Source organism: Musa acuminata, chromosome BXJ1-11 (genome assembly GCF_036884655.1).
Source record: "Musa acuminata AAA Group cultivar baxijiao chromosome BXJ1-11, Cavendish_Baxijiao_AAA, whole genome shotgun sequence".
Taxonomy (NCBI): domain Eukaryota; kingdom Viridiplantae; phylum Streptophyta; class Magnoliopsida; order Zingiberales; family Musaceae; genus Musa; species Musa acuminata.
The window spans coordinates 27,582,667-27,610,661 of record NC_088337.1 but is presented as its reverse complement, the minus strand read 5'-3'; the positions used below and the strand labels follow the sequence as shown (position 1 = coordinate 27,610,661).

The following is a 27,995-nucleotide window of genomic DNA, read 5'->3' as shown; positions in this document are numbered from 1 at the left end:
GAGGCACTTTGAATTTTGCACAATCGGAGACTCCAAATTCAGCGCATCTTCTACAGGAATCCCTTTGCTCAGAGGCACATTGGACTTTGCATAACAAAGACTGGAAATTCTGGGTATCTTCTATAGCTTTGAATAACAACAGTCGAAAAGATCCAACCTTAACAAACCTCACTTATTTCAGCATTTAGATACAAAGAAATATGATACATAAACCGATAGGAATTCAAGCTTTTACAAGCAAAAATATAAAATTGGCCTTTCCTTCAACATTTAAAATCAAGATACTGTACACTATGTACTCTTTTTGTTGGGGATGGGGGTGGGACAGCTGTACCATTCCGGGATGATGCTAGCTACTGGAGCATGCATCTGTCTCTCTCTATATGGACTGGTGGTTCTACTTTTCATTAGAGTTTGCAGCAGAAGCAGTAGGTGGTAGCCTCATTGGAGCGGGCTGTGGAGGTGGAGCAGTCAGTGCATATGTAAATTTCGATGATGAGCTCTCAATTAGTCCCGCAACTCCAGCAGCCGCAGATTGAGCATTTGAAGGGAGGAAAAGATCATGTTTTTGATCTTTATAAGCACTCCATACCTGGCAAAGCAAATACTCAGTGACAACAAGCAAAAGTCAGCTACAACTAACATCTACAGTGATGATAACACAAATTGTGTGCATATATTTTCTGTAATCGTGGCTTTAAGTGGTTAACATCAAATAAAATAATAATAATAATACAACTTTATGCTTGAGATTGGGAAATCCATTACTAATAGAAGAAATCCTACTGTCCACTGACTTGGTCAAGAACAATCATTTATAAGCCCATAGTCAATTATTTTGGCAGCAATAAACTACAACAGAGTCAAATAACAGGTCAGACATTGTCTAGTTGTCTACTTTTCAGGTTGTTATTGCCCAATTATAATTGCTTAACCAAGCTCAATATAATGTACATTTTAAGTTTATTCCAACAAAAGTTAAATACAGTCCTTGTTGATCAAAATCAGTTGCAAGGATTCCTGAAGGGCATCGTAATCTTAACTTAGGTGGTGTATCAGAGACTGGTCAGGGTCATCTAAAGTCAATATTTGTATGAATTAGTTGATAGGACTAGATGGACCTGCTTCTAGCAAATTCAGTTTAAGCCAAAGAATGTTGTGCCAATTGTTATGTGCAGTAGCATGCTACACTCTGAGTCATGCTACAGGTGCCAATGTATATGCCTAAGTCAAGTTTTGTTACTTGCCAACCAGCAAGCAAGGGAAATCCTGACCAACACAAGGTTCCATTTGTGCCAGAAAGGTATCAATATTCAATGCCACGAAACAAAAATGTAAACAAATTGGGCCACAGAAGGCTTATGCTATTCAAGCCATTGGAATAGACACATAGAGTGCACCTGTGATGGGGCCTTCGGCTATTTAAGAATAATTCAACCACAACTTAACAAAAGCAAAAGGAAACATCGACACTGTCAATCAAACTGTGAAGCATAATAGAGGCACCTCAAAGCAACAACCTAAAAATTATTGTGTGCCTTTTCCATAAAACATTATGATAAACAATTAAGAGCAACTTCCAAGCACTTATTTACAAGTGCTGCAGTACCTAATTTTGCCCAGTGCAGAAAGTTTGTTGAAAACCATGTATAATTAAGAAGAAGATCAAAGGAAATCAGCAGGGTATTACAATTGTTCAATATAAGATTTCATAATCTTGGAAATTTATAATAGGATATGTCAGCATATATTCAAAGTACGAAAAGAAGTAACTAAATGCACAAACTAACTCAAAACTTACATCAGAAGCATTTAATATGTCTCGAATTTTACCACAATGGGCACCCTCTGCTGCAAAAGCATGCAAAACCTGGATCAAATCACACAAATCAAACTTCAAGTCAAGTTCCCTTGCCTAGATTAATAGCCATGAATTTTATAATAAAATATTCTATAGAAAGTAACGGCGCAAACTTCACACAAATCAGTTAAGGAATTTTCTAAGTTCATAATCATTCAATTTCACCTTCCATCAGTGGTCACAGTACACATGATAAGCATGATATTAGGGTTTGATATTATCCTTCTATCCTAAATATACTATAGGCAAAAATGCAAACATGTTAGCTTCAGAGCTCTAACTCAACTATGAAGTTATAGTGTTAAACAAGAATGAAAATTCAATTGATACCCCTAACAAACTGGAACTTCATGGATCTATTGTGGCAGACAAATACCCGATTGGAGAATATAACACAAAGAACTTTCAAAAGGAGCTTTACCTCCACTGCAAGGACTCGCCCAATTGAAGCTTCAGATTCATTCCATTTCATTTGTGCACATAGTCCATGTCTCCCACCAGCTCTCCAGTCAAGAAGACCAAGAAGTACTTCCACAAGGCCGACCCTACGATTTACATGCAAAAATACATTGTTAGAAGCCAAAAGATTTTATCCCAATATAGAAGTAAGAAGATAAATCGTATTCTCAATAGAATAGATCAGCAAATGCCACTATATTTTCAGTTCAGATTTTAAAGGAAACTGGTGCAGCTTCATAAATGATTTGAAAAGTGATATGGATGAGCTTCTAGCATAAAGTTTGTGCAAAATCCTTCTGCCTCATGCTGAGTGCCCCTTAAGAACCATAAATATGAAAATCAAGTATGCAATTGAAAGCACTATAAAATCATGTGGTGGACAAGTGGAATAGCAATTAGTCCATAAACTTGAAAACATTACAAGACTTCTTAAGAAAGATTAGCTTAGCTAAAATTATTCTCTCTTTCTATTGACCTCTTGACAAGAGTATGAAGCAATTAGAATTATCTACAAAGACTACCGAACAATGTAGCACATAACATTTTCCTAGTTATGTACTTGTACTTCTTCCCTTGGCCATTGTATGTTTTGACAGAATATGTGATGGTACATCAGAGAAACCACATAACAGTAGTTCTACTCAAAGACAAGTGCATGTAAAGTAATTAAAGGCAAATCTATAGTAGAGAAGAACCCCAGGAACAGACACAACTGAACTTCGTTAAATCTGAAGGTCAACCTCAAAGCATCCTATGTTCTTTTTCCATGACAAAAATTCTGCAATGATGGTATAAGATCAAGTACACTGAACTCCATGAAAATTAAAGTTCTTACCAAAGTAATTCCATTATAAGCTTTGTTCTTTGGCAGATAATATAAAAGCCAAATTCTGAAGCTGGTCAATGGACAAGTAAATCTATGGTCTTGCATAAAATTAAGATGGTCTAGATTGATCCTATTTTTCAAAACATGCAAGATTTGAGAAGCTTTTCGCAAGTAAGAAGAAACTATAAACTTTATTTGGGGCAACTTACTTCAATGCCTGTGCAACAAGTGCATCACGGGCACGATTTCCAGCAACAACAACACGTTTTAGTGTCTCTAGAGCCAGTATACCACCACCTTGCCAACCTATCGCTTTCATAAGCAAAGGAACAACCTGAAATAAGATCACCGAAAAGAAAATGAGTGAACACCAGATCTAAATAATCAAGCAAGCAAAACTGCAGTGCAGCAAAAAAAAAGAAAGAAATAAGCATGAACATATCAATAATGCAAAAATGCAAATCATGCGAACATCAATGTTCAAGATATGACATTATAACATCGACATTGATACTTTTAACTGTTTATACCAAGGCAAAGTACTAAATTAAACAATTTTCTGCAATTGCAAATGGAAATTCTAATAGGTCCCACAAATTTGCAAATTTTGTATAATGAGTTCTATATAACCGACAGTGCATCTCATCATTTGCTGAAGCATGAATTATCTTTACATAGAAGGGGTGAAGAAAGAAAAGAAGTATGGAGGGAAGATAATAAAGGTCTTTCGGATATTAACAAAAGAATATATTTTATCAGTTGAGAAGAGGCCATGATGATGGTAAAGTTAAAACACTATAAAAAGTAAGAAGAAACCTTGCTTGATATTATAAGGAACATACTTGAGCGAAAAACAACCAAGTGGTTCAAAATTCAATATGAGACCGGTACCAGCCCGAGGCTAAATCAAAAAGGGTCTAGTATGTGTCAATATGTCACATATAGTATACCGGCAAAATGATCAACATAGACCAAAGGGAAAGAGGGAGAGAAAAGAGGATAAGGAGGAGAGGAGACATAGGAGGAGAAGGACGAGGAGAATAATGACGGGAGGAGGTGGTGGAACAGGGCGAAATTGCACAATCCAAGTCTGGTCGGACAGGTGAATACTGGTCAGCACATACAGTCCCAGGCTAGAACAGTATGGGTCAAGTATGTGCCAATATGTCACACATAGTATACCAGCAAAATGATCGACACAGACCAATGAGAAAGAGGGAGAGAAAAGAGGATAAGGAGAAGAGGAGGCAAAGGAGAAGGATGAGGAGGATAATGAGAGGAGGAACAGGGCGAAATTATACGATCCAAGTGCTGGTCGGACAGGTGAATAATGGTCAGCACGTACCAGTCCAATTGATTTTTTGAACCTTGAAATCAACATTTATTATTAAATGGAGATGGCATATTATTCAAAACACCAAGTAAAAAATGTATATGTCAATTTTACCAAAACAGACCATCTATTTAATGGAGCTTGCAATGTTGCTATCAAACAAATGGTAAGTAGAAACATAAGTAAAGTTAAGGGACCAATAAACGTAACATGCAAATAACTTTTGACAAATAAAAGAATGTACCACTAATAACATACACAAAATTAATGTATTAAGTAACTTTCTTATGATATAAACATAATTTCAATGTTCTAAGAGATCAATTATAATAACTAGCCACTAATAGATGAATAAAAGATTAGAAAGTACCAATCATTTTGTAGATTGGATTTCTTTCTCTCAATAAATAGAAATTCTTGTTTGAAATCTGTTCAACTTAATCCAAAGACCAAATTGAAACCAAACAATATGTACGACACTTCAAGTATTCTTAAAATTTCTTAACAGTTTTGACACACATGGAAATATTTGTATAAAACAGAGCACTTAATAAAGCAAAACAATAGCGAACAGGTTAAGTAAAAAAAAGGTAGGACTTTGTTTCAGTTGCAATACTAAGATTCATGGTTATATAATTAATCAATTAAAGATCTAATCTAAAATCAAATACATCGTTTCTAAAATTTCAGTACCTGAGGAGTCCCAACACTAGTGGCTGCCATAGCCTCTGCACAAATTGTACTAGAAGCCAGTTGATGTAATATTCGTAAACAACTAAGGCGCACACGTTCTTGTGGGGTCTGACTGCTGGAATCTGATTGTGCATCCTCAGTTTCTTTATGTCCATCATTGCTTGCACTATTCACCTCTTCAGAAGCCATCTTTTCTCGGCTTCCTTCAAATGCCATGGCAGCAACGAGTTTTGGAACATACCCAAGATAACCAACATGGTCTGCAAGGGCAGGATGTACCCGTAACAAGGACACAAGTGCAGCAGACAGCAGCAAAGGAAGCTCAGAATCAGCAGCTCGTGATTCATAATGGGTTGCAGCAATTGATGAAACATATTGATCCAACAGTCCTTCCAAAAATCTCTTGGGATTCCTCAAGGGAAACTTTGGGTCTTTCAAGAAAAGCCTTACATAGATACCCCCAACCTGCAAGCACAAGAAGCACACATGAAGCTCAATATACATCTGGAAACCAACCAATGTATGTGATCTTATGAGGCTTACCTGTGGTTCATCTCTCATCACATGTTGGCCTGATGCCTGTTCAGGTACATCCCAATCATCAAGGCGGCCTTTCATCTGTTCTTGGTAGAGGTCCAATGCCATAGTTGACAATTGTGCAGAGAGAGAAGCTGCCATTGCTGGTGTCCATACAAGTTCTGGTGTTTCTGTTGTTTGATCAAGAGATGAAACTACCGCTTCACCTGGTCCATCCCTGACAGCAGATACTAAGCCATCTGGAAGAAACCTTGCTAGTGTAATAGCTACTCTAGGGCCATGCATTGGCTGTCCAACAAGCTTGCTCAACAAGGATGCAGCTGCTGCTCTTTGTTGTAAAGGAATTTCTTCTGCAAAATGAAACTAACATCAGAAGGATACAAAATTGCTACAACTTTTGATGCAATGTTATGCATTTGAGGACTATAGTCTATACAATTTATATCACTCTGCAAGGAGTCAGCCTATAAATTTTTGAAGGCAATCAAATGGTAGATTGATTGGAAAATTTACTGTAGTTTCCCAGACCCGATATTTTACACCCTAATTGCAGTGAAGCACCCAAGAATGCTAAGAAATTTAGCATAATTTAATTTAAATACGATATAATATCCATATCAAGGTAGGCCCACGATAGATACTTTGTTATAATCCAGAAAACACTCCACTGAGTGTATGCTGCACCTTATTAGGTAAAGAATTTCTACGTAGAATCACCTAAGGCATCAATGGTTGGCCAATGCCCTCAATTCTATTCAAGATTAGCCATGGACAGCCAAAGAGATGTTTGTGTTTAATCACAAACAGATAGATAGATATATATATATATATATATATATATATATATATATATATATATATATATATATATATACTTATATAAAAACTAGTGAAAAATAGACTCACAAGTCAATCCAATAACATTAAACCAATAGCAACACACAAAATTAGCTGCCATGCATATTTCAGAAAAGTTACCTAGAAGCTTTTGTTTTATTTTTAATATCACTTTCACTGTGGGTTCTTTAACATAATATTTCAAACTTTAATGTAAATGCTCATGCAACAATGAATTTCAGAGATCAAGGAGATGATGGTTTTTATTTAACAACATAATCATTACCTATGTGTGAACAAACAATAGAGAAAACAAATACATTGTTTTTTTTTATTTTGGGGTGTGGGGATGAGGATTTACCATGCATAGGCAGAATAAGTTCAAGAATGTACACAACCCCACCATGCTTGGCTACAGCCCAAGCAAGCTCAGGCGTGCCGGCCAGGGAATAAAGGACTGCAAGAGCTCCTTCTCTGCAGGCAGGATTCCTGTGAAGTATCTGTAATAAAAGGATGGCGTTCGCCCTTTCTGCAACCATAGCTTCCAAACAAGGAGCATATGTTGTCAAAAGCAACAGCACTGTAAGGCATATTTGCGGAATGTTGCTTTCAACTGGGACAACAACGGTTAGACATTCAAAGAGTGGTGTAAGCTGTTCTTTCGTGGAAAACATAGCAGCCAAACTAGGGTTGCTCGTCAACAGGTTCTGCAGAAAAACAAAAGGTAGTTAATATATCTATTGATGAGGTCCGGGTTTCAACAAATCACTTGGTGTACCTGAAGAGATGTCAACCCAATTTGAAGATTCTTTATTGCTAAAGCTTCTTGCTCCCTCCTTTCGTCTACACCAGAAACCTTCAGAAATTCATTGGCTTTTTCTTTGTCACTAGCTACACTAACTGTACCGTTTTGAAGTGCGGATAACTCCGGAGATGAAAAGTTATGATCAAATGTATTTGCAGCAGCAACATCCAAGTCTTTCAATGTATGCACTAGTTCTGATATATATTTAAGAAGAGCAACAGAAAAAACCTCAGGCTCAGTTATTTCATAATCTGGTTGATCATTGTAGACCCTCAGGTAAACATTGCCAACATGTAACTCTTTTGATAAAGCTTGATAAGTGAAAGATTGTGATTCTAACAAATCATAGGAACCATCAGGACGTTGATTGGCCCGCTGCTGATCCACAAACTTGAGCAATTCAGCTCGCGTGGAAGAATTCCATATAATCTGCAACACCAAATAATTGTTATTCCAATTTAAAAGGAAAAAGCATAATGATTGATTCAATAAAAACAGATGCATGACATGATTGTTTGCCTTCCGACTGAAAAGCTAAGTGGAAAATGTACTGACGACTAGAAAAATCCTAAATCGTTAAAATAATAGGTTGTACATCTTTTCTATTCCATTTTTAAAAAGTACCCAAGGCTAGTTTTCTGTGTAGTTTCCAACATTTGCCTCTTGTCTATGTAAACTAATATATTATAAAATAGACAGGTTCCAGAAATTCTGAAGGTAAAGCAACCAGATTATTGGGCATTATATAATCTTGCTAATTAATCATTTATAAAATATATTTGCTTTCATTTTCTAAATCAAAATTTTCCATGTTCTCTCTCTGAGAATACTCCTGGATCAATGGGAACCTTCAACTCTTTGATCCAAAGTTTCATGGTCATGAACTACACTGCCTGCATTATAGGTAACCTACATACCTATATACTAATTAACTTACAGGTATTATGTCCTCCACCTATTTCCCGTAGATAGTTACCTTAATTAGTAACCCAGGAGTACTTCAAAAGGTTACTCTCAAATAAAAAAAACTACAAAGAGCATATTCATACACATGCTAATATCATAAACCCAATGCTAAAACACTTGAAGCTTTCTAGTCAAATTCTGGCTGAAGTAAGCAATAAAGAAACTTAAAAGCATTTGCAGTGAAAATTTGATGCAGATAAAATGTGCAGTATTTGTATGTCTATCTACCCCTAGGTACAACCTGGTTCATTAGATTCTTGCATTACCAGATTAATGCATGTAAGAAAACAAAATTGGTTGATGTTGATAATGATAACGGACAAAATTACAAGAAACACTCTGATCTTCGTACAACTATTTTGATCTTTGTCTTCCAAAATTATGAACTTGAAGAATAAAAGACAGCCCGCTGCACAGGCTTCCACTACTGAGCAACCTGCCTCACATCCTTCGGATACGAAAGTGAGAAACACTTAAAAAATATTTCTCAGATGGTCATTAGATCTGGAGACATCACTTGCACCTTTAAAATTAGCAATGATCAGATGCAAAAGCACATGTGAAAGAACAAGCAATACTATAACAAGTTTATTGAAACTCAACATGGTTTAGGATCACTAGTTTTAGATTAAAAACTGTAACAATTATAAACTTGAAAAAGGGAAAAAAGTTCTGATTTGTTAACCTCTGGAGTCTCCAGATTTGCATTTAAATTTGACAAAAGATCCTTTGATGCCCGACTTTTAAGCATATTAGCAAGCTTGGGAGTAAGTAAAGCCCGGAGTGCACTAGCAGCCAGTTGGTTATAAGGGATTGACACTCCATCTTCACAAACACCACATAGCTTCGATAGAGCTTGAGTTGCGAGAACTGCATGGATATTTTTAGCAATTTGAACACTAGCACCAACACCATGAGCCTCATTTAGACCATTCTCCTCTGCTGTAGAATCATACTGGAGCAGAAGCGGCAATAGGTACCTGAAAAATGAAATTTTGAACCCATAATAATAATAATAATAATAATAATTATATATATATATATATATATATATATATATATATATATATATATATATATATATCAGCTAGTGATACAGTTTCATACATTATTGATTCCTTGAGTCAGTCAGTTTATCAAAGAGAATATGGTGCATAACTTTTAAGGTGTGACATGATATTATTTCCCTAGTTTAGCAAAAAGGAACAGAAGAAAACTTTAAAACAACATGTACCATAACAGGCCAGCTGCAAGTAGAGCATCCTGTGATTCAGATGATGCTGATAAATGAGCTGCTGTTTGAAGAGCAGCATCAACAGCTGCAGGAATTAGCTCTAGTTCAGTGCAGTGCACAATGTCCTCTACAAGACCTCCAAATTTGAGCATCTCAACTCTTGCTGTTTCAAACTGACTCACAACAGAAAAGGTACGCATCACATTTGTCACGATGATGGTAGCAGGTTCATTTGCAGGTGTTGTGGGTTGAACCACACACATGCAACGGGAAAGAAGGGTTGCTAAGAGGGGAATCCCATCATCTCTGATAAGCTCTTCACCATTCAAAGAAGATGATGCACACCTGATGCAGAAGAACAGAAGCATATCAGATACACACAAAAGGAAAGGATAGATCAAGCTGAGAATATTAAAAAAGCATTGTAAACAAAAAATATATACGTCAGCCAAATCAGCTCTGAAGCTGCAATAAGTAGAGGGGCCCTTTCTGATGAAAGGAAATTGCTATCATCCTCATCAACGGTAACAGCATTTAGCAACATCGGATATCCAGCATATTTGAAGGGTTCCAAGACACCACCATATCGTCTGTACAAGATGCACTGTCCCTTTAACAGAAGTAACAACCTCCAAACTTGTGGACCTTGCAATCCTTGCATGGTTGCCTGCTAGCACAAAAACAATATAGTCGAATATGAAGAAAATAGCAGTTATATCTTATGATCGATAAAAAATTAAAATTCATTAGAGTTGATCAATCTTGCATTAATTTTATAATTCAGCACTACTTGCATATACTTCCTTGCGATAGTTGCTGCTGTTTTAGCATCATGGTTAGACACAAATGCAAAAAAGTACATTTAAAGATACTCCAAAAGCAAGTGTTGTCTACATCTACTATATGCATTCTTGACAAATATCATTTATAAATTTACAGAAACATAGAAAGAAATTTGTGCATAGAGGAAAGACCAAGGACTCTCGAATGCCATCAATTATGTCTAATTTGGCTGCTAGTTTTGAGATTGAGATGACCCGTAAAGCATGCAATGTGGCGTGAAAATATAGATGAAAAACAGGGATAAACATTTAGCAAGCTTTTATAGATTGATAGTGTTTTAAACCATGGATCAATCAACTGAACATCAGGAATTTCCCAAATTGTACATCTCAAAATGTTTTATTATTATCTTCACATTTGTAAACTTATGTAGTAATTAAGCAACAATACCAATAATTATACCAATTTTCGAGGGTAAATATTGATATTCAAGCAATACCATGGACAATTAATCTTTTTCTAACATGAATCTGCAAGATTATTTGCTTTTGCGAGAGGATAAAAAGACAGACAGAACATGATGGCAAATAATCTTCATCTTGTCAATCTTGCTAAAGTTTTATATTCAAGAATTAGAATAAATAAAGTAGTTTATCAACAATATAAAAAATAGCTAAATGAAAATATATAAGAAGATTTAGTAATATGCAAACATATACCTGCAACCGTTCATAAGCCTTCTGCACAGCGACAAACTTCTCCCTCCCTTCAGGATTTTTGTCAGGATGATACTTTATCGCCAGTTTCCGATATTGGCGCTTAAGCCTTTCTTCATCTATGCTATCAATCTGACTGGGCTTGTTATATTTGTCATCCTCTGCCTCCGAAGGTTGCCTATTCTTACCAAGTATAATGTCATCCATGGAGATCTCCAATATCTTGCAAGCTTCTTCCTCGGAAAGATCCATTGGACGCCGAGTTAATTCCTCACGCCACATTACCAACAGCGACTGTAAAAATTCAACATGCTCAACGATGGGCCAATTGGGAAACCTTATCTCATCACACAAATTTCGGAGATAATAACGATGGCACCACATTTCATCTCGTAGTTCTGGATAAGTTACTGGAGGCATAGGAGCATAATCATACAATGAATGACAGTGCTGTGATAACTTCTGTGGAAAATCACCAAGATGCTGCAAAACCTGGCAACATATGGGTTACCATGGTATTCCATGATCAGATGAATCACAAGACAAATAAGAATTAAAACAATGTCAGGCAAATTGACAAATTATACCACTTGAAGAGCATGTAGATGTACCTGCCGAATCAGATGTTCTGCTCTCATTTTGTGTGTCCAAATGATTTCTGGGGTATCAGAATCAGATACCATCGCTGCAGCAAAAGCTGCAGGTCCACTACGCTCCAGTACATATAACAAGGATTCTGGAAGAAGTCCACCCAGTACACTTCGCTTTGCCAAGGGCAAAGACGAAGATACTGCTGCCTCTTCACCACCATGGAATGCTTGATGGATGTGTGTCACAGAAAATAGTTGTGCGATCGAATGAAGATTAGATCCAGGATATGCAAGAGAAAAATAAAAGGCACCAGTGCTATATAATCGAACCATTGCCTTTGGATTTCTTGTCACAATAGCCTTGAGCAAGGAAGCAGCCACCTCAACGATGCTAGGTTCCCCAGTAAGAATAGCCTGATATCTCACAGAGGCATTAACAATCTATCAATTGCTGGTCTTTACTGACTCCAGTCATTTGCATGGGGCACAAGAAAGAATAATGTATTGCTTGACTATGAGTTTATACAAGAATTTGAAACAGTAAACAGCCTATTTATTGACTACAAAACAAGGATACAATAGACTCGAGATGCTTATGTTCAATTATAAGCTATAAAAGCTCATAGCCCATGAAATGCAGCACTAAAAGTCAAATTTAATAACTGGTCCTAACAAGGAGACCTGATAGTTGGTCAAAAGTACTTTACAGAAAAACTGGACCTGCATTTCCAGAAACAAGTCCAGTGTTCATGAATATAATGCTCTAATAGACTGAAAATTAGAAGAAAATTTTCGAAAAATAGAAATAACATGCATAACAAGAAACAGAATACAAAGTTAGATATGGTAATAAAAAGTTAAATCTGGAACTCCAGCTACATATAAATATACTGATGCATGCCATATCAGACACACATGCCCGCCACATACATATTAGAAGTACAGAAAATATGTTTTTCCTAAATTTCTCTAGTTGAAAATCTCAAAATTACCAACAAGGCAATTTGCTCGAGAATTTACATAGCCACAGAACTTTCAAGAAAAAGAAAGGTAAGCATATCAAATTAAGCGTATTAAAAATAGACCAACAACAAAAGACAATGTAGAAGTGGTAGAGAATTTAGAAGAAGCCGTCAACTTGACATCAGACCTCCTAGCTTAATCTAATGAACTTGCACATTACGAAGAAAGTGCCAGTGATTTTTCGAACTTACACATTCTTTCAAGTGACTTTCCACGAAACAAAATGAAAACTCAGCAGAAAAGTATTGGTAATATGTGTTGCCCAAGCCAAACAACTTGAAGTTTTGTTCACTTAATGTAGCAAATCTAAGATAGCAAATCCTTTAAAGCAAGCTCAGTCACTGAAACATCAAATATATCAAACTTCAGACTGCTATTTCTCTTACTGGGTTTTTTCTCACTAACAATGTTGTATGCCAAAGTCCAACATAAGCAGTGCTTGGTGACTCAAGTTTCACTGAAAAAGGTTGCGTCTCTAATCAGTGTTCAGGGATACACCACTGCAAAAGCTTAATCACTAGACATAGTCTATTAAGTCCATGATATTACATACTATTTGGCTGGCCCAACTTCACCAAAATTTGACCATTCAATTGTGAGGCCTAAAGATAATACATTAGTATAAATTAGGTGAGAAATTATACTAAACATGCTGATTGTCAGACATCTAGGTTAACCTCTTATCTTTTCAAAGCTCAGTCATGCTGATTGTCAGGTCTTGAGTGACAAGATCACCAAGGCGCGAAAAATTGGGGAACAGGTCTCATTCTTACCCAGGCAGAGTTGATCTGCTAAGATTAATTTTGTTCAGTGTTCAGACTTCCAAGTATCCTAGCACAGCATCTTTATTTTGCCAAATAAGATTATATTAGCGAATGATACCACTTATAAAAGTTTTATATCATCAGGCCCAGATTAAAACATTTACAGAATATTAACTACATTTTCTATGTTAAAACTTCTGTTTGCGAGAACTCAAATAATCTATTCTTCCAATTGTTCCATTACTAAAGGTCTATGAATTAACACAACATGCTTTTGTGAAGCTGGGAGGTCTTTTAATCTAGAGTGGGAAGATAGATGGCTCTTACAGGATTGCAAAGGGGATCTGATAATGACGACCATGAGGAAACCTCTTTTAGCTGCTGCAATATATAATATCTCAACAGAAAGGAATCTTTTTTGGTCAACGGCAGAGAATCATTTTGCAAAGCGTCGTGGACACCATCAGATTGAAGTTCTGATATAGAACTTCTATGCAAAAAAATTCTGATCGCATAGACTTTCTGGAAAAGTTCAATATAAATTTTAGTTCTTGCTCTTCTTAGCCTTGCATAACTATTTTCTTAAAGTTTCTAGTTTCTGCATCTGAAATCTAATAGAGGATGTGGATTAATAATTCCAGCAATAGCTTGCTGAGTTTCTGTTACTGCAATCTGAAGGAGTTGCATCAAAAGTGTCGCTCATGATTCCTTGCAGATTACTACTTTCAGTGCTAAAAGTAGGCCTGTCTAGCATGCCGCAGTAAATGGTGGGTTCTATGCTTTAAATTCTTTCTATGAGGACCTGCTGAGTTGATCTAGCTTTTCATTCCATGCAAGGGTAATTCAAGCTTACAAACACATTTGGTATGAAAATATCACCTGAGCAATATGTGGAAGACATCGAGGACTTGACAAAATTCGCTTCACCCTTGGTGTTGGAGTTACAATCTCTCCAGCATCATCAAGATCAGATCGTGCAGACACCATGCTGTGTAGTATAGCCAGAGCAGCCTCTCCCACCTGAACATAAAGAGAAGTTCGGCAATCAATCTAGCATCATCATAGTCATCATCATCAAGATCTAAACTATTTCCCATCAATAAATGCTCAACTACAGAGCAATTAGCACCCAGAAACAGGATCATTGCCCAGCCATATGTTTGCCAGCCACATGCTTGCCCAAATGCCAAGGTGTTAGCAACAAACTGCACACAGTTATGTACATCAATATAGGCTCACATAGATAAGCATGGACATAAGGAATGCGCTCCAAGTTCTATCATAGACCAAAACTGCATCCTTTAAGGGCATCAAGATGCATTATATATAAGAAAATAAACAAGGTTCGTCATACCGCAATGTACCACTCGGTACAGGCGGTACATACTGGTCCAATAAGGGACCAATATGAGCGGTACATTGGTGCGTTCCATATACTATGTGTCGGTACATTGGTACACCCCCCATATATCATGTGTCAGTACACTCGGTATGGCATGGTACAATGTGGTACGGTACGTACCGACAGTTGGTACACCAGTATGGACTGATAAAACGAACCATAAAAATAAATGTGTTTGAATTATGAAAAAATGCATTTGGAAAATACCAATATTAGTTAATATTTATAACTACTCTCCACTAAGATTCACAGTCTGCTGATAGTTGACCAAAACAAGATGCCAGAATATTAAAATCTCAGACAGATACATAAGCAGTGATTTAAAAAGCGCTAGGCGCCAAGGTCCAAAAACGCCCGAAGCGCCAGGTGCTCGCCCAGGCGCTCGCTCGAACGAAGCGAGGCGCTAAAATATAAAAATATATAATATAATTAATCAATATAATTATTTAAAATTTTAAATTAAAATATGCTATTAAATTAAGAAAATCTATTAACAGTATTGAAAATTAATAATTTTAAATAAACCTAACAATATTAACAGTATACAGTATAACAGTATACTGTATACTGTTAACAGAAGGAGAAGAAGGAAGTGTAAGAGGGTGCTGAGCCTGCTGACTGAGAAAAGCGGAAGCGGCAGCGGCGGCAGCGGTAGCGATAGCGGCAAGCAGCGGGAGTGGGAGCAGGAGCGGCGAGCAGCGGGAGACGCGAGCGGCGACAGCGGCAGCGTTTGCGAGCAGCGACAGCGACGAGTAGTGGCAGCGGGAGCAAGAGCGGCGAGCAGCGGGAGGCGCAAGCGGCGACAACCGCAGCGTTTGCGAGCAGCGACAACGGCGAGCAACGGGAGCGGGAGCAGGAGCGGCGAGGAGCGGGAGGCGCGAGCGGCGACAGAGGCAGCGTTTGTGAGCAGCGACAGCGGCAGCAGGAGCAGGAGCGGCAAGCAACAAGAGGCGCGAGCGGCAACAGAGGCAACGTTTACGAGCAGCGACAGCGGCGAGCAGCGAGATCGGGATCGGGATCGGTAGCGGCGAGGGTTAGGGTTGGATTCTCACTTATATCGATTTTAGTTGGTTCGATTGAACCAACTAACCATCAGAGACCGAACCAGGACCGAACCAGACCTAAAATCCTGGTTCGGTCGCCTTGGTTAACCCAGGCGCTCGTCCGAAGCGCCCAGCGCCTGGGCTCGAGCGAGCGCCCAAGCGGCGCCTATTTAAAGCGCGCCGCCTGGGAGATTAATGAGGCGCTCAGGCCTCGCCTCGCCTCGCCCGAGCGCCTAGGCGAGCGCCCGAGCGCCTTTTTAAATCACTGTACATAAGAACTTCTTAAACAGATGAGTATAAGAAAACATACTAATATCAAGCACAGTTCACAGATAAAATTCTCTGGTGCCACAATGTAATTTAAAATGCCCTAAAGAACAGTAAAAATAACACAACACAGACAATGAAAGCTCTTATCAAAAATAAAACAACTTGGATTTAACATTATTTTTTTATATTAGTCAAAATTGTTTTGATGCACTGATACCAGAAAGTAATTTTAAATGCCTTGAAGAGAAAAAACAACACAGGACATGAGAGCTATTATCACTTGGAAAGAAACTCAGATTTGGCATTATTATTTCTATTTGTCAAAGTTGTTTCATAACTGCCTTATTTTTTAAACATAAATCATGGCATTAAGTAGTATTCGTAGAATAAAGTACCTGAATGGGAGTTAAAACAGGAACCCGAACAGCCAGCGCCCAACGCAGTTCACGAATGTCACGTAATCGCTTCCAGTCAGCCATACCGGAAGCCCAGCATTTGGTTGTCCAATCAATAGTTTTCTTAGACCAACACCTTCTGATTGCATCTTTTTCCATTGGTCCAACTTGTGTACCATCCTTGTCAATGAACATCCATTCCTTTAAAGGCTCCATAAAAGCAGTAGCTGCTATTAGATTAGACTGCAATGGAATAGAAGTCCTCTCAGAGGCTTCATGGGCTGCAGTTAGAAGATCAACAGCTAAAACACAGCCACCAACCAAGACACATGCTTCAACATTTGATAAATCTTTCATTAAAACCTGCAGTATAAGTTAAAAATTGGTCTAAGATGTATTGCACGAGATTATAAAAGCAACCAAACACACAATTAGGACAATGGACAATTTGCACAATCAAAAGAAAGTCATTCAATATCAATAACTTCCACGACACTAGTAATAAGGTACAAAGAGCAACACAGCATGATATTGAAAAATATGCTGCTTATTTAAGTACAATGTTAGTAAGTTTATTTTCTTCAAATAAATTAAGGAAACACAGATGTTTGCTTACAGAAATAAACACACTGTGTACAACTAACATGTAAAACAGGGACTAAATAGAGACCAAATATGAGATTTTACAAAAGCTGAAGCAAAAAACAAATTAAATGAAATTATGAGAAGAAAATATAACAAAGACAATTTTTTGATTTCCACCTAGTCTCTTTCAGTGAAACGTTAAGTAAAGAGTTGCTGATATAACTGCAAGTCCAGTAGTCTACTAAACCTTCATTAGTGTAGACTGAACACAATATGGTTACATAGTTGCTGACACAGGGGAAGTTTAGTGGTGTACTAAATAAACATAGGCCCCTCTAAATATCATATCCCCAATAATCCATGAGTTTCCTTCATTGAGAAATCTCCATTTAAAGTCTAGTTGCTCACAAGTCACCAATAAATTCTACCACTATAGAAGGATACATAGTGCCAGACAATCTACAATTGTACTTGTTTAAGTTCCAACTAGATTTAGGGAAATATTTTTTTACCAAAATTTAACTGACTGGATAGATAAAGAAAGAGTCGATCAAAATCCATTCTCGTCTTTTAAGATACCTCAAAATGATGCAAACTATTCCTCAATTTTCTGTGTGAATATGAAACTCCAAACTTGCCACTTCTCCAATGATAATTTTTTATTGATATAAATCCCCAATAATTTTGATTGATATAAAAATTATGATTTTTATAAGTTCTAACTATGATCTTGTTATCAAGAAATCTTTATGGACAAACACTTGGCATCAAATTATTGCTGGGCTGTATATTTCACATATACTGAATAATGCTAGTCACAAACATGTGGAAACTGAACTCCTTACAGATGACTACAGAGTAATCATCAGTCTTCAATATAAGATGAATATAAATAGATTATGGTTATACTAATACTGCTATGTTGACTTCAAGGAGAATGAATAATTAACCACAATAAGCTATAGAAAAAATATACCTCCCACCACTCTATAAGTTCACTATCATTAGAAGTTAATGGAGCTTGCACATCATTTTCACTTAAAGTTCAAATGTTCAATCACATTTCAGGCATGTTTTCATCAACCTTACCATCCAAACTCAATTGAACAAGCCCAGATTACTTGACATGATTAAATGCCCCTCTTCATCCAAATCCTTCTTAAGGTTCCACGGCTCCAACTTATCGCTTGAGAATAGAATAAAATGTGCAAACGATAACTTACCATGAATGACCCTCATATTTCTGAACTAAAATGCAATTTGTCATTTCTCCATGAAGAACATGATTGATGATGGGAATCTTATCATATTCATTTTAACATATTCAACATCTTATATACAACATTAGTGATTCAAATTACACACAAGTGATTTAAAAGCTTAATTCAACAAAAGGAAATTCATAAATACACTACATAAACAAATGAATAATTTTCAAGTGTCCAAAAGCAAGTATGTAATAAAGATAGAAGATGTTTGAGGCCCTAAATAAACAAATAAAAATCATAATTTAATAACAGAAGATCGAATATACTAGATGACTAGGTCATGGTTAACAATAGGTTAGACAAATGAACTTTCAAAGAAATTCTTGACAAGTCCTAAATCATAAAAGAACCTTAGCGACTAGAAAATGCTTACTGCTATAGTCACGATACAGCTAAGATGAATGGCAGAATAAATTTGCAGATGCTGTCTATATGCATTGTCTTATTTCTTTGCTCAAAACACCTTCTCAATCTCATTCAACTATAAAAGACACTTTCAACCTCTTGCTTCAATATACCCATTAATTTTTTAAAGGTACATGCAGTCACCCTCAACAATTGTTCTTTCATGGCAGGGGAGAGTATGGCCCGGAATTGTCTCATTACAAACAATAAATTGACCTAAGCATGGTGTTTAGAGATACCTTTTTAGCGCGATGAATGCCATCCTATGTTTAACTGACAGGGCAATCCTTGGTCACCCTCAAACTAATTGGACACCTTTAACAATCAGATAAAAGATGGAATAACATTTGTTCACATAGAAAACCTAGACATTTTTCTATGGAAACTAATTCACCTCCCTTTACACCCTTTCTTATACCATAGATCTTGACCTTATCAGCTAATACCACTAGAGAGACTAGTTGATATGTTAAAGCAACTTTCTTTTGCCAAGGATTCTACTACAAGGCAATTTGATCTGTCCAAACATGCCAACTATTTAGGGATGCCTCAGAAATAGAGAGTATCTACCATCTGTAGCAAGAAGGTTTTTGCACCATTGTAACACAAATTTCGTCGACTAGAGGCAGAAGATTAAATTAAGAAACTGATGAGAACTGCTATATTATCATCCCACGTAAAGTCCACAAAAACATAACTACCATGCTTTGTTTCTAGAGGCTACCATGATTCTGAATATCACAATGCACCTTCTGAGTCACTCAAGAGTTTCTATAAACATTCTAGAATCTATGCATTCACAAAGAAAGACAAATAGACTAGGACCAAATTTAGTAATACATTGGCACAATTATATATTCTTGAGCTAATGAAGCGACCTTTAAAAGAAGAAGCAGGCGGTGCCTCAATGCTCGATCATCTGTTCTATCCAACAAAACAGTAATATGAGCTGTACCATCAAAAGGGCCGATGGTTTTATAATGCTGTTCATATACAATGGTCATTGCCCTTGAACATAGCTCCCTTACAGCAGAGCCTCCACCTCCACCAAAACCATCTAGTCTTCCCATATCACACCAGTCATCAGATGAACCCAACTCATCGGGAATGGCACCATCGACGGTAAGCCCTATGTCTGCATCACACAAGAAACGGTGATATAATGCTCTGAAGAATGCAACAGGGTCCCGTAGTGGGAAGTCCTGTGCCCCACAACTGCTTCCACTTTCAAGCAGCAACCGCAGATAATACTGCCCTACACAGACTTCTTTTGATAAGCTGGCATAGCTCACTAAAAATTCTGCATAGTTCCAAGAAATCTTAGGTGCACTATCTTGCACATTATTAACTTCAAGTATACCACCTTCAGGAAGAATGTCTTCTGTTCGCTCCTTTTCAACATCCAGTTTATGAACTTCTGCTTGTAAAGCCTCTCTAAGCTCTTGCCTGGTGCGCTCATTCCAAATTAGATCAGCACGGTTGTGATCTAGCTCAAACGCTCTCCAAAATCCATGCCAATTACATAGCAACCTACCAGATCCCACAGGGGTATTCTCTACAACGACCTGAGCAGGGGCAGGGAAGTCAGAATCCATGGAACCAACAAAGTTAACAGCAGCGTCAACAGAAGCAGAAACATTTGGATCCAGTTTTTGCGACATTTGATGAAAATTATCAGAAATAACAACTCCTGAACCAGAATTTTGTGGAAATGCATAGGAAGGTTCGCTGATCTGGCTTGCACCTGGATGAGCAAAAGATGAAACCAAATACTGCCCAAAGTTTGACTCTTGGAGAGGTTTCAGGTCACTTTGTGCCCCTAGGAAGGCACTGGGAGTCTGTTTTGCCAAATCACCATCTTGAACATTTTGTAGAGGACTCAACCCAAGTTCTTGAGAAGCAATACTTCTTCCAAAACGGCCTTTCCTCTGCTGAAGTATGTGTCTCTGTCTTCGCCTAGTTAAAAGGACTTCTTCATTTAATTGGTTCTGATCTTCTGAAGCAGCATCTATTCTCGTGTGCAAATAAGCAACAAGGCCAGGAGGAAGAACTCTTGAAAGCAAATCAAGAGCAGGTTGATAAGAATCAGCCCAAAGAGCTACGAGTTGTCGACTAACATCACGGCGCTCCCCAGCAGGAAGGAAAAATGCATGCAGCAAATGTCTCAAGAGAGCACCATCTCTTAAGGCAGCATCACGCATAGATTCCGCTGCAATTGCATCCTCCTCTGCTATAGTCCGCATGATAACAGCCACTGTCTCTCTCACACTTTCAGCAGGATGACCAAATAAAGCAAACAAGTGTCGGCGCAAACCAGCAACTTGGCGTAGCAACTCAACAAAAGTAGTATGTTGAGTCGTTTCACCTTGAGGTTCACAAAGCATAGCTTCAAGTACTTCCACAACTGACATTGACAATAATGGAGACACAGATGCCGGTTTTAACCTATTTACAAGGATAGTAACATAATTCTGATGTGCAAATAGTACAGACTTAGTGTGCATATATGTGGCATGTGTCTCCCCTTTCGAGTCAACCAGTATACTAGAATCACCAGGACCACCACCAATAAGCATAGAAACTAACCCAGCCGCTTCAGCTGCTACACCTTCTGATCCATTTCTTAGTAACCCCATTATTCTCCCAACAGCAGCAGGAAATGACATAACATGGGATGCTGCAGATTTTGATGCAAGCAACCTACGTAAACATGCAATGAACCCAATGACTGTTGCTGCTGCTTTGGGTGATGGAGGGGGAGGGGGAGGAGCATCCGGAGGAAGGTTAGGTGTTGCTGGAAGCATTGTGATCAAAGCCATTAAGACTACCTCAGGCACTTCGAGATTAGGAGGTACTCCACCATAGGGTACGCAAGCATTAAACTCCCTTATTCTACGCCACAACTTTGCTCTTGAACCAGGGACTGAGCCCCCTTCAGCGACAGCATCTTTGGCAGCTGCAGCTAAATGTTTCAAATGCATGGATGCAGTTTCCACATCAACAACAGGATGCTGCTGACTAGGACTAAGCTGATGTTTATGAGAACAAACACTTCCACAAGGAGGATCTATGCGATGACCAGGCATGGTCAGTCTTGGCAATATGGGAACAGGGCTCTGGCTCTGCATTACGAAAACAGAAAATTTATGTAACAGACTGCAAAAATCTCCTCCTTTTTCCTATTTATAGATGTAACTTATACAAGATATGGTGTAAACAAATACAGTAGCGGCAGAATGATCTAGTAAGTATGACCGTTAGTGGTGGCTTCAATCTCCAAATGCAATAAAACATGACTTAGGACTCGAATAAAAAATGTCACCCACCTCTGACTGCAGAACATCCCGAAGAGCTGCAAGTAAGCTGTCACGAGAAGTGCTTGCATATACCTGATAGATATAGAATTGATGTTTAACAAATTACACCAGAACTGACATAAAGTCATATAAAATACTTACATGAATTGGACAACCATCAGAGAATTCAACTGCGAACATCTGTGGTTCTTCTGCAAACCGAACAAGAGAACTTACAGCAGAGAGAGGGCGAACAATGACAGCCTGGAAAACCCAAAATTGTAGATAAAGAAATTTTTCTAAATCCTGGCTTGAACAAGGAATCACTAAAAATACATATATTAACAGTAAAATAGCAGCTTAAATAAGGAAAACCTAGAGACATATAGTTATTAGCAAAACAATAAACAAAAAAAATCCAATATTATTAATTAAAATGATACTTTTTCTGAACCTACCTAACCTTCAGAACAAGTTAAATAGTGATGGACAATCAAAATTTTAAGCACTTTTGAAAACAATACAGGTGAAAGTTTTCAAGTAAAGCACAGTCAAACAACATTGAATCCTGCCACTTGAAACAAGTACTTGTAATTTCTTGTTTGTATGTGAGAGTAGCAGATCTGTTTAAAGGTTAGTCATCATCCTTTTGAATAGATGCAGAATATGCAATGAGAAGAAAAACCTCATTAACAGTATTATTGTTTAGTTCATTCTGCTTACAGGCTTAGATGCATAACATAATAAAGCATATAGTGTGTCTACACAAGACAAATAAATTCATCCTGAAAGTACTATAATTAGAATCCTGATTTGACTCCGGAAGTAATGAGCACCCCCAGTTTTCCAGTAAATATTTGAAATCTTTAAGATCATGTTTACCATGGATGATACAGCAACTCAGTGCAGTAGCCAATCATAGTCCATGTCATCAAACGCTAAATGGCATGATGTCATCAATCTTGTAAACTTCTCAAAGATAACCTTTCTCTTATCACTTTGTAATATGTGCACCACCATGAAAAAAGCAAACATATACAAACAGACTTAAATCATGCCTAAAGGGAATGAATGATAGAAATATTAGAGAACAAGTGATGTGTAATATTGGTATACAATCGGAACCCCTTCCTACTTTTCATGTTAGGGAATCGTTTATCCTATTTAGGTTGTTTCATCTTTAAATCCAATATATTTCATAAATAATAATTGGACTTCATCCTTTGTATTATATACTTATGTTATGCAATGTCGCCAAAACACCAAGTCAGAGTTAGTGCAAAATAACATCCACAGCACCTCATAGTTATCAGGACGCCTTTCAACAATTGCAAGTTTCGTAAGAATAAGCTGTCGAGATACAGAGTCCCCTTGTTCTCCTAGGCCTCCCTTAGGTCCAATCCCAAGACTTAAGCTCTCAACATTAGCAGTTCCCTTGGCAGCAGAACGTAACCTCGTCACAGACCATCCGCCATAAGGGGTCTCATTTGCTCCAACTGCCTCCTTTGCTGCAACATACGATGTACTATTGAAGAAATTAAACCACAATGATAATGGCAATTCACTTGTCAAAAGCAAGATACATAAGCAACACAAAATTAATACCATCATGATGTTATTTTAACACACATCAGCAGAAGGTGCAGAATTCAGAAGTCCAGATTTGTCAATATCTTTAGAAGTTAACCTTGATTCCTTTAGAAAGAATTATCAGAGAACAAGAGCAATAAAAATCATAGTTGAGGACATCTAGTGTAGTGGTCCGCTTAAAGTAAAGAATACACTCATCTTTAGAACAATTATGAGGGGGTTTAAGTACTCAATCAGTTTAAACAGGTCAACCTATTACACCATTGACCCAACAGGATAAGTGGTTCCTGTCACCCTCAGATCTGGCATATAAAAAAAAGCTAGTTTTTTTTTTTCCTGAAACCATTTTTTTTAACCTGAAACCATTGATCCGGATAGTTCAGTCATTTGAACCATATTGGTTCTCTAGTTCACACAAGTCAAATGGTTTGATCTATATAGTGATCCCAATTCTCTTTTAAACCATTTCCTTTTTAACACTCTAGACATCATTTATTGTATTGGATTTGGATATTGTATATCCATAATTTTGTTGAGTGTCAACATATACACAGAGCACCCAGTTTTGCAACAATGTAATATTAGTAACAATTAAAATAAATTACTGTATGTTTAGACAACATATCTACACTTGCATTTTTGTCTCAAAAAAAAATTTATATTAACATCCAAAAATTTTGAACCTCCGAATTAAACAAGTTTTCAATATTAAAATTACTAATATGTATTCTTTTATCTATTTACAATGTCACATGTTGATTCATGATCGAACCTCAGTTGAACCACTGTCTGGTGACCCATGCAAATTGGTCTTTAAGACACTTAATTATACATCATGCCCCAAAAACCTTTTAAAGCCTACAATCATGAGAAGGTTACAAGCTGGTAAGTCCATATAAAAAGATCAAAAGAATACACTACTCGGAGTATTCCCATTGTATAAAAAACAGTCTATGACATGTATGCAATAGACCACATCACATGTCTCATACGTAGCAGCAAGAAATGGTATTCCGCCTGATTGGACTGCATATTATGTGAGCAGCTGCGTCAGACCACATAGGACCCTATAATGTTTGATACACAAAATGTAATGACATTTTTTAATAAAACAGCTAGAGACTTTAAGCCTTTAGTGATATTGTAACAGAAATATTACTTTTCCAATATTGTGGATGTTCATTATCTTATAGCCACAAAATTTATACATTCATCAAGGACCAATTATGCAATAAAGAAACAATAATTTCGTTAAACAGTTTGTATCTCTTTAATATAGCTTCATATACCTACATGTAACTTGTCTTACTATGCTCAGGTGTGCTATGACTTGCTCTTATCCACTGATGAGATGCAATCATATTGCTTGAAAATATTTCATTGTTTTTTCTTTCTGATTTTAAATTTCAATATAGGTATATACATATTAAAAAAGATTCCACATGCATCCCTACATGCAATATGTGCACTATGCACTGACCTAACTGTATAGCTTACCACTTCCAGTTTTTAAACTTTGAGAATTCTTAAGGCAGCACCATTCTTCCAGCTATCAACCAAAAACTAGCAAAACATGGTCCATTTTTTTAATATGGGGAGCGCTTTCTTTCAAAAAATATGTAGCAAAAAAAATGAACAACAGTGCCAGAAACTCCACAGCATGGTCTGATGAGGGCCAATGTATACAGAACTACCCTTGCAAGCAAAGAGATTAAATGGTATGGGGAAAGCTAACGAGAAAAGCTTTGTTGTTTGCCATAATGAATTTCAAGCCTTATTCCTTAGAAAGTGACAACTTTTTGCTTTCAAATCCAAATGCATTTGTGACATGTCTATTCTATCACTTACAGTCTAATGGAAATTATGAATATTTCCTTATCAAGTAAATCATTTGACTCACATGATATAGGAGTACATCATTGTACAAATGGAACACATGATCAACCAACAACACAGTGCTACTCTCTGGTTTTTAGCTATTTAAACTTGAAATTGATTGTCATTCAGTCCTCAAAATGACTATCACCATCCAACTTTCATTCATTATGTTAATTGTATACTGGTTCTAGATGAAAGGAGTTAAAAATTTAGGTTAATTAGCAAATTCTGTCATAGTTTGTTATTCGTTACAGCAAAGAAGTATTAGTAATCATACATTAACATGAAATGTGAATTAATAAAAGAAAAAGGCACCCAAAACAGATTAAAACCAAAACCTCTTACATAGCGACAAAAGATCAAATACATACAAAAAAGCAAGGAAGAACTTTTTCAGGATTATTGCATGAGCATACCTCTTTTGTTAATAAAATCTGCTATTGTCATTGATTGAGAACTATTAACTGATAACAACAGCCCAACGGTAGTTTTTGCAGTTTTAGTCTGCAAAGACATCCACAGATATCGATAACATAAGAAGGATAACAGAACATCCACAATGGCCATCAGACACCTTGAAATAACCAGAGGAAGCAACATTCTCTGAAAGCAACAAAGAAGGAAACAACATTACCAAGTATGATACGATTGCTGAATTAGAGGCACCAGCGGCAGCTGTGAAAGCTTTACTTTTTCTCCCATACATGGGACAGAGAACAAATCCTCCTGAGTCAACATTTCTATTCCCATAATTGTCAGCCAGAAGTATGATGGCGGGAGAATCCATGTCTCTGAAATCCAAGCACCACCGAGGATCTCCAGACTGTCCGTCAAGGAGTTCGGCACCAGTGGCTGTAACCTTCAATTTCTGTACAACGAAATTTTGCATAAGGTGTCATTGAGAAAAAAAGGAATACTATGCTCAAATAACACTTTATCATAGTTCGTGCTGAAACAAAATCAGTTAATAGGAGCTACAACTAATTGTCATCGAATTTTAGGTTCAAGGTGATGCAGATAATGTGATGGGTTATTTAATATGCAGCACTTAACATGTCCAGCAGAACGCTGCAGTGAATCCTTGGGGAGAACATTATAGGAATATTTGGCCTTCTAACAAAAAGTAACCACGGGAGCAGGACCAAATCAAGGGCCCGTGACTGTTGTGGAATGACATTATTTACATAATGCACAAGAATTCCAACCATCAAAAACGAAGAAAAATGCAGTAATATAACAGCATAATCTGTGAATTTGTTTTGTCAATGCAAGTTCAAGACAACCAAAAAGATACCAAGAATTATCACTGTCCACCAAGCTTCTGGTGGAAGCAGAAACTCAAGCCCTTGACCACACTACACTGTAACTGCATCGTGTCCAAGCCAAAAATGATCACTAAATAGACGATCGAGCCAACTGCTCAACAAGGAAAGCGACTTGTCTGCAGAAAAACAACTCCATCTAACCCAATGACTAGATAAAAACAAAAACAGGGTTCAATGGACTGCAGATAATTAAGTGTTTCAAGGCATATGGATTAGAAGAGGTGAGAAGATTAGCGCGTCACTTACAAAAGGGATCCATTCTGAGGTCCTTCGCCGAAGATGAAGTACTGGGAATTCCATGACCGGCCCCAACTTACCCCACCTAAGCCGGTGCAGGGCTGTCAGGATGCTCGCCCTAAACCTGGATGAGAACTTGATCGCCTTGAATTTGCCTTTCCCGTCGGTCCGCACACTAACAGTAAACTCCTGCGAGCCGACATCATCCCCGCGTCCTAGCACCGGGGCCGCTCCCTCGAAGTCGGCAGCGACGTCATAAGAATTGGTGACGACCAGCGTCGAAGGATCGAGCGTAACGATCCCGGAGCTTGAGATGCAGAAGATCCGCTTGTACCGGCCCCGCCACGAATGCTTGATGGCCATGTACCGGGCCAAGTACTCGGGCTCCTCGGGCACGGCTGGGCCGGCCGGGACCGGAGCCGGAGCAGCCTCCACCGGCGGCGGGTGATGGTGGTTGGCGGAGGCGGATGCGGATGCGGCGTGCCGGCTGACGAAATCCATAGGGGTCGGGGGGAGGCTCTCTAGATATCGGGTGCGCGGGGCATGAGGGATTCGCAGGAGGGTGAAGAGGCGCAAGCCCGCGTTCGCCTCGGACGGGCCGTGGCGTGACTGATTCGCCCCCAGCGCTGCCGATCTCCGGCGAGGTCACCTCCTGGTTTCTTGGGCTCCGACGCCCTCGTTGCGATCGAAACCCTAGGGTTCCGAGGGATCGATCCGCTCAGTCGTCGTCGTCGTTGTCTTCGCCAACGTCAATCGGGAATGGGCGATCGGGGGTTAGTGATTCTTGGAATCAAAGAGGCGTCCCTCTCCTCCTTCGCCTCCTGTTATCGTTTCATCGGGGCTTCGGTCGGGATCTCGTAGTCGGCGGACGTGT

At 38.0% G+C, this 27,995-nt stretch overlaps 1 protein-coding gene across 1 annotated transcript; it reads right to left on the bottom strand.

Moving 5' to 3' along the window:
- Positions 1-98: 98 nt before the first annotated feature.
- LOC135597461 (dnaJ homolog subfamily C GRV2-like) lies at positions 99-27,995 on the bottom strand. The gene is made up of 22 exons (XM_065090428.1): positions 27,131-27,995; positions 26,194-26,427; positions 25,976-26,063; positions 23,391-23,599; positions 22,254-22,355; positions 22,122-22,184; positions 19,674-21,917; positions 16,538-16,900; positions 14,307-14,447; positions 11,662-12,054; positions 11,054-11,542; positions 9,995-10,218; positions 9,552-9,896; positions 9,003-9,297; positions 7,325-7,780; positions 6,908-7,253; positions 5,716-6,059; positions 5,173-5,637; positions 3,356-3,480; positions 2,283-2,406; positions 1,802-1,870; positions 99-592 (listed from the first exon to the last, which is right to left on the bottom strand). Exons 1-22 carry the CDS (start codon positions 27,620-27,622, stop codon positions 398-400), a joined length of 7,806 nt encoding a protein of 2,601 aa, XP_064946500.1. The 5' UTR covers positions 27,623-27,995; the 3' UTR covers positions 99-397.

Excerpts from the sequence above, each read along its gene's own strand:
- LOC135597461 (XM_065090428.1), bottom strand. The coding sequence starts at position 27,622 with ATGGATTTCGTCAGCCGGCACGCCGCATCCGCATCCGCCTCCGCCAAC. Across the intron at positions 7,781-9,002 it reads CAAATCTGGAGACTCCAGAG|ATTATATGGAATTCTTCCAC; the intron begins GTTAACAAATCA and ends TTGGTGTTGCAG. Across the intron at positions 593-1,801 it reads ACATATTAAATGCTTCTGAT|GTATGGAGTGCTTATAAAGA; the intron begins GTAAGTTTTGAG and ends TTGCTTTGCCAG.